This window comes from Silurus aristotelis, assembly GCF_946808225.1.
Source record: "Silurus aristotelis genome assembly, chromosome: 13".
NCBI lineage: Eukaryota > Metazoa > Chordata > Actinopteri > Siluriformes > Siluridae > Silurus > Silurus aristotelis.
The window spans coordinates 3,239,987-3,252,161 of NC_139586.1; the positions used below are offsets into that span (position 1 = coordinate 3,239,987).

The 12,175-nt window shown below is 40.7% G+C and overlaps 2 protein-coding genes across 5 annotated transcripts in view; one reads left to right on the forward strand and one right to left on the reverse strand.

The window, feature by feature from the left end:
* The window catches only part of LOC310735409 (adhesion G protein-coupled receptor D2), a 60,999-nt gene extending 52,681 nt beyond the window's left edge, over positions 1-8,318 (forward strand). For 2 of the 4 annotated variants that reach the window (XM_083558140.1, XM_083558142.1), the window contains exon 25: positions 7,946-8,318. In XM_083558140.1, the coding sequence (XP_083414266.1) occupies positions 7,946-8,071 (126 nt within the window). In that variant the 3' untranslated portion in view covers positions 8,072-8,318. The remainder of the gene's footprint in view (positions 1-7,945) is intronic. The other 2 variants (XM_083558143.1, XM_083558144.1) reach the window with 2 other exon arrangements.
* A 1,689-nt stretch (positions 8,319-10,007) lies between these two features.
* The window catches only part of nr5a2 (nuclear receptor subfamily 5, group A, member 2), a 41,274-nt gene continuing 39,106 nt past the window's right edge, over positions 10,008-12,175 (reverse strand). Inside the window, exon 8 of the mRNA XM_083558180.1 lies at positions 10,008-12,168. Coding sequence (XP_083414306.1) covers positions 11,921-12,168 — 248 coding nt within the window. The 3' untranslated portion in view covers positions 10,008-11,920. The remainder of the gene's footprint in view (positions 12,169-12,175) is intronic.

The following is a 12,175-nucleotide window of genomic DNA, read 5'->3' on the forward strand; positions in this document are numbered from 1 at the left end:
ATTGTCATGTTCAAGAAACCAGTTTGAGATGATTCGCGCTTAATGACATGGCGCGTTATCCTGCTGGAAGTAGCCATCAGAGGATGGGTACACTGTGGTCATAAAGGGATAGACATGGTCAGCAACAATACTCAGGTAGGCTGTGGCGTTGAGACGATGCTCAATTGGTACTAATGGGCCCAAAGTGTGCCAAGAAAATATCCCTCACACCATTACAACACCACCACCAGCCTGAACCACCAGTCTGACCCTACCATCTATATGTCGCAGCAGAAATCGAGACTCATCAGACCAGTCAACGTTTTTCCAATCTTCTATTGTCCAATTTTGGTGAGCCTGTGCGAATTGTAGCCTCAATTTCCTGTTCTTAGCTGTCAGGAGTGGCACCCGGTGTGGTCTTCTGCTGCTGTAGCCCATCCGCCTCAAGGTTCGACGTGTTGTGCGTTCAGAGATGCTGTTCTGCATACCTCGGTTGTAACGAGTGGTTATTTGAGTTACTGTTGCCTTTTTATCAGCTCAAACCAGTCTGGCCATTCTCTTTTGAGCTCTGGCATCAACAAGGCATTTGCGCCCACAGAACTGCTGCTCACTGGATATTTCTCGACCATTCTCTGTAAACCTAAGAGATGGTTGTGCGTGAAAATCCCAGTAGATCAGCAGTTTCTGAAATACTCAGACCAGCCCGTCTGGCACCAACAACCATGCCACGTTCAAAGTCACTTAAATTACCTTTCTCCCCATTCTGACGCTCGGTTTGAACTGCAGCAGATCGTCTTGACTATGTCTACATGCCTCAACATTAGATGAATATTTCAGCCATTAGTGGTTCTTTACCAAACTTTTACCACAGAATTCGAGGCACACAATTGTATAAAATATATTTTTTCTGTCATTTTGAGCTCTGACTTCACTCTATTCAAACCCTTTTGGATGAATTTAAAATGCTGATAACACCCTCATTTCCTCCTACACCAGTGCCTGTGACTTTACTAACACTCTTGTGGCTAAATTAGCACAAATGTCTACACTCCAAACATCTTCCCTGAAGAATGGAGGTTGTTATTATTAACAGCAAATAGGGAATAGGGTGTTCAAAAAGCGAGCAATCTACTTTTAAATATAGATTTCATTTTTTTCTTTTTCTTGTTCAGAACTACTTCTATCTGCACAGTCCCTGACCATAAAACAACGAAAACTTCACTTTGATATAACAGAATGAAAACTTTATTATAAAGATGACCCTAATGCTCATATTCTGTAGTCAGAATTCATGCTGGTCAGTCACTTTTAGACCCTAGGGGATATTTGGAGGCACTTTTGTGGCTGTAATACACTTTACTATGCCTTTTCCGCCAAAAAGTCAACTCTATCACGACCTCAGACAAAAATTGCAGTTCACAAATTAACTTCAAATGGAAATCTCCTAGGAAACTTTAGGAACTCCTAGGAAGATTTAAATGAATCCCAAGACAACAGTAAAGGACTGAGGTACCTTAGTGGTCCCTACTTCAAAACTTGCACAAAAAAGCCAGACTAAAGATCTTCATCATCATCTTCTCTGGTCAGTTTGAAAATACCGAACTGGTTGGCCATTAAAAAAAATCCGAATACTTTATTGATCCTGTAGGGAAATTGTTTGGTTGCTCACAAAAAGCTTAAAGTAAAAAATAAGTATGTTGAAATAAATATACACATTAGGTTATATATTAAATCATAATACATTTGTGGCAGCAAATAGTTATAAAAGTTATTGCACTAATGTAACTTATTGTTAATGTTGCACTGTGATTCTTGCACATAACTGGCCAAGATATCAATATATAAATGTGGCATGAAAATCTGTAAATATACCCATATCTCCACTATCAATATTGGGGACCAGCTGTTTAACTCTCAGAGGGAGGGGTTGTATAGTTTGATGGCCACAGGCAGAAATGTTCTCCTGTGTTCTCTAACGTGGTATTGCCTCTAATACAAAGACCGCCATCACGACTGATGAAACGCCGAAGCAAACGTTCAGAAAGATCTTGAACTTGGTCGCAAATGGGTCTTCCAGAAAGATGATGACCCTAAGCATACCTCCAAATCTCTCCCAAAATGCTTAAATAACAACATATGATGAAAACTCCATAGAACTTTCCAGTAGAACTGGAAAAAGTGTGGCTGTCCAAGTTCTACTTGCAAAGTATAGTGAGAATGCAATCAAATTCTGTCCACCAAATCTGCCTGGAAGTCTATGTTACCTCGAAATGACTACTCTTTAGATCCACGGTTTGCCGAAAACATCCCAGCATGCACATTTGCAGCAAGTAATCAAAAAGTCCAGTGGTGAAAACGCCACAGGCATGCGCTCTACAGAGATGCGAAATGCTTGACCCCTGTTCGCTTGTGTTGTGTGGGAGGAGACGTGCTGTTGTTCCACTTGTCACCTTCATTCATGCTCATGTTCTTATCCTGCTCAGTGTTGTGGTGGATCTGGAATCTTTCCAAAGAACACTGACGGTGGAACTCTGAATGGGAAACCAGACCACTGCAGGGCATCATGTACACACACACACACACACACACACACACACACACACACACACACACACACACACACACACACACACATCAAAATCTCATTCACACCTAAGGGAAATTTAAAGAAGCCAATTTAATGGAATTAAATGGAAACCCACATGGACAATGAGAGAACCCAGACAGAACCTCAGCACAGACACCAAAAAAACCAATGTCTTATTTTAAAAAAGGCTGTGTTTCCCTACAAATCGAATGAAAAACCTTGGTGCTGTGAGGCGGCGTTGCTGCCCCTCTGCATCACCGTAAACCACACTTGATAGAGTGCCAAATAATTCCATGATGCATTACAATAATTTCTGCATCACAGTCTTTCCAAATGTGATCGAACCAGTCCTTGCCAAGTGGTGGCAACGTTTGATCAGTGCTTGACAAAGTGCACAAGATCGTGTTTAGTCTGAGCAGGATTTTTTTTTCCTCTCAGTCTCAGTAGCTCACTCTTACTCCCTATTGCCAGAAGCATTTTTTTCTTCGCCCTACATTGAAGTCTGTCTTTTTTTGTGTCTGTGGAAAAAAAAAAAAAATCTATTGATCTAATTCACCTGCTAGAGCTGCAGACGTTGTTCTTTCTATGTCCGGGATTCATGGATCAGAATTCTTTTCCTTAACTCCAGGCTTCATCATAATAAGGCACAAAGGTGCATCCTATCAGTAGTGGCTTTTGCTGGTCTTTGATAATAGATGGACCTAGAGTGAAATACTGTATGGTAGCTTTCCAAAGAAGACAGGAGTTATGATTTTTTTGGGGGAGAAAAAAACAAAACAATAGATACAACAAGTCATGGATATATCGAATGCGTTTTGGATCAACTGTTGCACTCCATTGTACAGGGTGCACTTATCCTGATTGAGACTAAGGAAAGGTCTAATTGCTGAAAAAGCCGTCATCGCCGAACTCCCTAACAGCCAATCACTTATGCTTAACATTAATACACCAGGCTACAGAGCCGAGACACGAGACCTCCTGTCAAGTACATACACGTTACATGCGCACTCTCAAGCAAATCAGTGTCTGGAGCGTGGGGGGGGGTGGTCAAACCTGACACAGGTCAATGACAGCTTGACAGGCTTGGCCTGTTTTCTCAGCAGGTGATGAGATCCAGCCTCGGCATGGTAGAACAGATGCAGGTCCCCAGAGCTCTATTCTCATTCCCTTTGATGGTCCAGAGCTCCAGCCCATGTGATATGGCTCTTTCTTTTTTTTTTCCCGAGTGTGTCATGTTCACTCGGCTCACACAGGCCTGTGATATCAAGTAGCTGCAGTTGGGACGCCACCACCGCACAGTCTCCAAGGAGCTCCTGGCAGACTAAATAAGTGCTTGTTTCCTATCTGGTGTTTACGAACAGCTGGTTCTCAAAAAAAAAAAAAAACACAAGGCGAAAGCTTAACACTTTTTTTTTTTTTTGTAGAGACAAAATCAATAAAAGCAACAAGAATTCGGTTGTTCTTCGCATCTCCGGCTTTTAAGTTTTGTCGCTCTCTTCTTCGTCGCCTTGTCTTTCTGCGCCATTGTCTTTTGTGCGAAATGCCCGGGTTTCAGAGATATGTGTTTGAGGCAAACCGGCGGCGTTTAAAGACGCGCCTAGCGCATTAGTACAGCAAAAAGAATAAATCAAGGACAACATCTAGCCTTAAATTCAGCTCCTCATTATCCTTGATAGAAATTCTGCATACTGTACTTGGTGGTGAGGAAAAAAAAAAAAAAAACTCTATGAATGTGAAAATGCCATTTTTGGAGCTACCTGACAGCATTCTTTTCAATCTTTGGTCAATAAACTATTTAAAAAATGCGACACTTTCCAACGTGTCCTTCTGGCTTTTTATTTATTTTTTTTGCTAAACTCAACTTCATGCCAGACACAACCTGAAAGAATTTGAGGTGAATTGCTTGTTTTTATTTTATTTTTTTACCAATCTGATTTGTGATTCTGCTGCTGCATGAATTCCTGCTTGTTCCATTTTGATCTCTGAGCTTCAGACCAGCAGGTGGTCCATCAAATGGGGGGGGTTCCAGAGTTTACACTTTGTTCTGCTGTATTTTGAGGATTTGTGTTGTACATGTAAGCTGTAAACACCTGTACACATTTATGGAGTTGATCTTCTCAGCCAATCACGTAGCGGCGGCAACATGCATACAGGTCATGTGCTCCGGTTCATGTTCATCTTGAAATAGAAGTATGAAGAAAAATGGGATTTCTGTGATCGATTTTGAGATGATCAGAAATTTGCAGATTTCCTGGGATTCTCGCACATAACAGTTTGTAGAGTTTACACAGAGAAAGAAAGCGGCCAGACCGGTGTGAGCTAACAGGAATAAAGTAACTCAGTTAATTGCTCTTTACGAGCGTCATGAGCGGGAAATGATCTCAGAATGAACCCCGCATTCAAATATTAAAGGTTTCGTTTTTCTTTTAGTCTGGATCGCCTCAGATTCTTCTTTTCTTTGCTGACTAAAGTTTGTTGATTCCAGGATGGTTTTTGTTTTTTGCACCATTCTGTATAAACTCTAGAGACCACACAGATCGGAGGTTTCTAGAAAAACCCAAACCAACTACTCTACAACATCCATGGCACCGTTTATTTTACGCAAATCAGCATTTTTCTATGATTTTATGCATTGTGCACCGCTGCCACATGATTGGCTGTCTGAATGCGCAGGTTGTTCCTCATAAACTGGACAATTCCATGTGAGTAGGCATCAGGATGTGGGTAAAAATTTCGGATCTGCGCAACGGTAAAGAGAGCCAGGACATCTTATTCCCGCTGGTAAAGACACACACACACTTGGCCCTCAAGGCCGCCTGAGGCGACCTTGAGTGACATTATGAAGCCGATTTATCAAACACGCTGCGTCTGAAGACCGCGCTGCCATTGTCAGCCGACAAAGAAACACTCAAGCATTGAATCTGCTTGGATTCAATTGGACGAGACACAATGAAGCTCTGACCTTGGATGTGCCCACCTCTCATTTGGAAGGGCTGCATTTTTCCAAAGGCAACTTCAGAGTATTTGCACATTTCTTTCTCCTTTTTTTTTTGTTTTTTTTCATTTCTGAATAATTGCACATCACCACGTTTCACCTTTCAGCGCGGCCATTTCTCGTTCGACGTGGCAGGAAAGTTTATCACTTAATTGGGAGAAGAAAAAAACAGACAGTTATTCTGATCTCATTCAGCGATCGGACGAGCAGCTCGGTTTTGCGTAGGGAACGCGCTCCATCGTCTTCCTCATCCGAGCCAGCCGGCGTGTTTTTACCCCAGCAGCCAAACTTTTCTGACAACAAAAGGTCATTTTTGTGCATCTAACTGCCTGTTTGAACAAAGCATCTGGTCTCCTGTAATAGTGTCTTCGCTTCAGAAGATGGGAGTTTAATCGAGGGGCCAGATCAACATGAGTGGGAAGAAGGAGAGTTTTTGAAGACAGAGCGTGACCATTTTAACAGAACAACATGTTTGAATTAGATGCTCCTGCGCTGACTCTAAATGGATTTCTGAAGTGGTTTTTTGTGTGTGGGGGGGTGGGGGTGGGGGTTTCAATCGTACATAACCTTGAGTCTTTTTTTTATTTTTTTTATGAAAGGTCTGTAGGATTTAAGTGCCAGTATAGCATGAAGGGGCTGAATACGTACGCGTTGTTTTTTTTTTTTTTTTTTTTTCCCTCTTCTCTTTCTCTGTCTCCCTGTTTTATTTATTTTTTGGTCCTGAAATAGAAAATAGTGCTTCTAAAGTTGCGCCATTGTCAAAGTAATTAATGGAATGTCTGAAAGCGAGTTTCAGGTACTAAAATCCCCTCATATCCTCCCTTTTTCCCCCCCTAATGACTAATACTGATTGAAAATACATAGCAGTGTTTTTGGTGTCCCTGTTTTGAGACAAACTTATACATAATACATGTATTTAAATGAAAGACGACGACCTTCGCTGTAGTTCGTTTCAAATCTCGTGCGTTTATTTATTTATTTTTTTTTGTGCACGTTAGGAAAACTTTTAGCCTAGCAATTAAAAGTGCTTTGATACAACTTAATACTTATACTTCATATTAGAAGTTTGCACTGATAATGTGTTGGGATGAGATGTAAAGTTTTCTACACATTTTAAACTTGTTTTCTAATAAATTTCAGACATTGTGTAGTTTTTTTCACGGTAAAAAAACTTGACTAAAGCCAAACATCTGGAAACATGTGAACATGTGAAGTCACACACAGTGAATACTGTTCATTTGCAAACCTGTAGTATGTAGAGCAAGAACAAGATCAACATAGTGACATCTGGCATATAGTGTTGCAGCTCATACCTTTGTTCGGGTGTGTTGGGTACAGCAGGTGCACTTACATTTCACGTTTGCTCATGGAAATGTTTTATAAATAGAATTCCAACATTCAAGATTTTGCATCGATTTTTAAACAAACATAATTCGCTGTCACTGTCTGTCCTGCTCGATGCTTGTCTTCCTTTGAAAATGCTCACAGAGCACGCATGGGGCAGCGTGAGTCACGCCCTAAGGGGCCTATAATAGCATTTTTCTTTTTAATGTTTGCTTACTAGCCATAACTCGCGCTAACTCTTACCCTCCCCCAAGCTCAAACCCTAACCTGCCCCATCTCTAAACTTGGCCTAGCCCTAAATCTACCACAAACCTGAACCTTAACTCTACCCCTAGCCCCACATCTAACGCTAACCCTACATCTAATGCTAGCGCTCACTCTAATTACTCTTACACTAGCCCTACACTAGTCCTTACTCCTAAAACCCTTAACCTAGCCCCAATCCTAACCGCTAATCCTACTCCTAGGCCTACCACTAGGCCTAAATCTACACCTAACCCCAACCCAAACACTAGCCCTAGTTCTACCTATAGCCAAAACCCTAAACCTAGCCCCAGTCTTAACTGCTAATCCCATCTCCAACCCTTAACCCAACCCTACTCCTAACTCCAACCCATTCCTACTCCTAACTCTCTTTCTAGCCCTAACCCAACCCAAACTTTTACCCTAATCCCAACACTAAATCCTAACCCTGATTTAAATCCTAAATCTAAACCCTAACCCAACACTTACAACTTTATATATTTTTAAAAAAACATTATATTTTTACTAAATACACAGTGATTCGGGTGTATTTTTGTCACATAGCAACATCTGGCTCAGTCAAAAGTGTTCATTAATAATTCACTGCAATTTCAAATATTTGAAGTTTATGAAAATGATTTTTTGTTTTTTGAATAGCTGATCACTCCGACCTCCTTCAATGTATAGAGCTTTCATACACCATTACTCGTTCATACAGTCTTCAGACATTTATAAAGCACTTCCTTTTGCTGCTACTAATTCACATTCATCTCTATGTATTTTTGTTTGTGTTTAAGGATAACAGGATCCACTCTGGCGACGGAAAAGCAGATTCATGCAGTCTCCATGTTCCCATGGGCTCTGAGCGGCACTCGTGCTATGTGTTTAACTCGTATCCAAAGCAGCGCAGCAGCGAGTTTTAGCTGCAGCTCCGGTTCTTCACATCTTCTTCATATAGATCTCAGATGAAATGTGTGACTTGTTTGTTTCATTCTCATTCTTTTTTAATTCTGTGATCACTGCGTGTAAACAGGAGTATACCGAAAAAAGCATTCCGGTTGTTCCTGGGGTATTAATAAACTTCTTTCTAAGCTCTTATATTCACAGTAAATATAAAAATGTAAAATCGCAGGTATTTTGTGGTTAAAAAATGGATCAGATTTTCTTCTCACCTCAACACCTCACCTAAAGTGCACAATATCCATGGTGAAGCATGGTGGTGGAAGCTTCATGGCAGGACTCAGGACAAAGATAGTTGTCAGGGATAGTTACGAAGACCAGTCAGGAAGAAGTTCACCACAATAACAGCCCAATGAACATGAGATCAAAGGAATGGTTTAGAAGAAGATAACATTTTAGAATGGAAAGCCAGAGCTCAGATCTTTTTTTTTTTTTTTTTTTTTTTAAGGCAATCAAGGTGAAAAAACGTGATTTCCATTCCATCACAAAAACCTGCCACTGTGTAGACTTTGTACTGTATTCATTCTACAACTGTTACTATTTTTTTAACACTATATGGACAAAAGTTTGTGGACACCTAACCATAAGATTTATGCTTTTCGGGCATCTACTTCCAAATGTATTCCCCAGTTAAGTGCTGTTATAATAACCTCTGCTATTGTGGGAAGATCTCGATTTTATACCAGTTGTGTTTGTAAAAAATGTTTTAACCCATTAATCCACAAGGGTGTGATTCAGATGTACAGTAGAAGAAGGCAAAAAGGTTTTGGGGGTGCACTCAGTTCATCGCAAAGGATTTCAATCTGATTAAGGTCAGAGCTCAATAGTAGGCCACTCAAGATCTTCCATGTCGCTGGCTTTGTTCATATTGTCACAGGTTCAGGTCCCCTGGAATAGAAAATTCAAAGCTACGATTTTAAAAGACTTCCAATTCAATTGTGTCCCTCCAGCTAATGGTGTCCCAATACTTTTGTCTATATACTGTGATTTCTTTTCCAAGAACACTGGCATTAATAAAGCCCTATAACCCAGAAACGTCTTTCCGAATTTCATTATTTTTTATTTGTCCCAATTTTCAAAAATATCATTTACGTCTGTACGTATTAATACATTCACTGTTTGATCATCATCCTGATTTCAATTTCTGTGTAACTAAATGCAGTGTGTATATTTGTACATGATTATTATCTGTTCTGTAAATATAAAATGAGGAATCGTTTTCATCTGATGTCATTCCATTGAAATACGAGGGACAGGTGTGGTGCAGGAGTGTGTCAGGAAACTCTCCATGGGAGGACGTGGATCAGGATGTGGCATTCAGGGATGTGTCAAGGAGCTCACACTCTTTACATGTAGAGGCCGACGCATGGTACTTCAGAGACGAATAATAATCCCAAAACCGATCATGTCACGTGAGACAACAATCGCTCTTCATTCAAGCTTTCAAGATGTTGAATATATTTTGATGTATATATTTATAACACATCCTACAATCAAAAGTATTGGAACACCTGACCGTTCAAGCCATGTGTTTTTTTTTTTTTTTTAAACAACCGAATTTGAGTCACGAGACCCTGGTGCACATAAAGACATGCTTTATATGGATTGGAAGATGTCTAAGATCTCGAGTGGCCTGCTCTTCACTCAGGCCTCCTCACCCCGCCCACAAAATCTCGTGAAACCTCTTCCCAGAAGAGTCTTAATTTGGAATGTTCTAAAAAACCATACATGGTCAGGTGTCCACAAACTTTTGTTCATGTAGTGTATCAAACCATGAATATACAAACTGTGAAAACCATATTTAAATTGTACCTATAGCAGGTTCCCACTGCATGATCTTGATCAGGATTTGGGGGATTCAAGAGGATGAAATTTTACTGGACGTATGACGCTAATATATACAAAGTAAAGAGCTTTTTTATTTTTTTTCTCGTCATGTCAAAATTCAATAAATATAGCGAGACCACCATAATTACTTCCACAGAAAACTGAGGCGGACTTTCATTGACGTCCAGAATGATCACTGTCCCGACACTAACCATGACCCGATATCGGTGTAAGACCATCCCTCCGCACCGGCGTTCCGACCAGCAGCCGACGACAAAACATCCGCTCATCGGTTGCACGCAAGTCAAAGGGCATACGATGTCTTTGGTATAGAACACACTCGCGCCCGAGATGAAAACGAAATCAGTTGGTGGGGGGGAGAAAAGATAATTTGGTGCCACAGGTCACATGACTTCCTTCACTCGGACGCTCCTCTCATCACAGATGGGTCTCCTTCTTGGCTTGTGTATATACATTTTTTTTTCTTTCTTAAACATGCTTTTTAATGTACAAATACATCATTATTGACTTCCCCTGTGCTTACACACACACACACACCCACCCACACACACACACACACACACACACACACTCACACACACCCACATGGGTAAAATGCATTACACAATAAATTATGCTGATGCGTAAGCAGTGAAATACATTTGAAAGGCAAAATAAAATCAGATGGAAAAAACAAAAAAAGCAGTTAAAAAAAGACTCCTTTGTGATTTTAGTGTCTCACGACATTTTTAAGTACTGGTCAAAAGATGCAAACTGTACACAGTGAAAAAGAAAGCAAACCAGAGGAACGCATTTCTTTCTATTCTTTTGTTCTTTCCTTTTTTTTTTTTCTGATATAAGAATTCATTGCTTTGCAAGCTTTGGCTCACCTCGGGTTTTCCAATTTACGTCACAGTTCTCTCCGACATGAACACATCAATGTAAACACCTGCTTAGTTGTATTACATTAATACTATATATATATATATATATATATATATATATATATATATATACATATATATATATATATATATATATATATATATATATATATATATATATATATATTTTTTTTTTTTTTACATATTATAGTTTACATCAGCACAGTTAGCTAGCATGGTAATAAAATAAGGCAAGACTCACATAATACTGACAAATAAAAGTTTTTTTGCTGTTCATTGTGTTGTATGTGTTTGTTCTGCAGCAGGCTTTGGTCTGGTTTTGGACTGAGGAGGCAGTATTTCTTCGTCTCGGCTCTGCAACAGCGTCTTCCGCGTGATGACGAGGTGTTCGTGGGTGAAATCGTCCTGATAGACATAACTGCTTAATAACTTAGAAATGAAAGAACAGGTCCTGGAGGTCCAAAGTTCGTAAATTGATTTTTTTTTTTTTTTTAAGAAAAGATGTTTTTTTGTCCGCGAGTGAAAAGCGAAAAGTCCTGCTAGATGAACAGTATGTTAGGTTGTTCATAAGTCATTACATCTGCACTTTTGGTTCAAGTGACATGATCCTGATGCCTTCTCTCTTGCAGCTCTGTCATGAATGCGAGCCATGCGACCGGCCGCCATAATGAAAAGACATCTTAGGGTCTTGGAGGAGAAGGGTCTCGACCCTCGACACGTCGTGCTTTGAGAGGAGCGGAAATGATGATCAGGTGATGTTTAAAGTGTACCAATAGATCAGAACATCGTTACATCACTGTTTAGAATGAGGGGGTAGGAATAAATGGATTTCCACCTCCATCCCCACCTCTAATCATCCAAAAACTAGTTTTCAAGTGTTTTTTTTTTTTACCCGACTCCCGTTTCTTCTGAAATTTAAGCCCGGACCACACGAACCGTGCAGCGTACCACCCAGTGAAGTGCGGAGGCATCCGAGTGTCATGTGTTTTTTTTTCGATGCTGTGGCTGCTGATGATGCTGGATTGGAAGGGTGTAGTCTGGGAGCAGTGCGTGCGTGCCGTGGTTGTTCAGGCGCTTCGTTCAGGCGCGTTTGGCGTGCAGCATCTCGATAAGCAGGTTGTTGCAGGGGACGTCGCCGTTCAGGTGCTTGTAGTATAGATATTCCTCGGCCTGCAGGCTGATGGCGCGGATCTCGGGCAACCGGAGCAGCAGCTGGCCGAATTTATCCGTCTGCTGAGGGTAGTTGCACATGACGTAATCGAGCAGGGCTGCGTTCACCTGCTCCTGAACGCTCTCCACCAGGTGGAAGTTTTCCAAGTTCTTCACGTCTAAGGG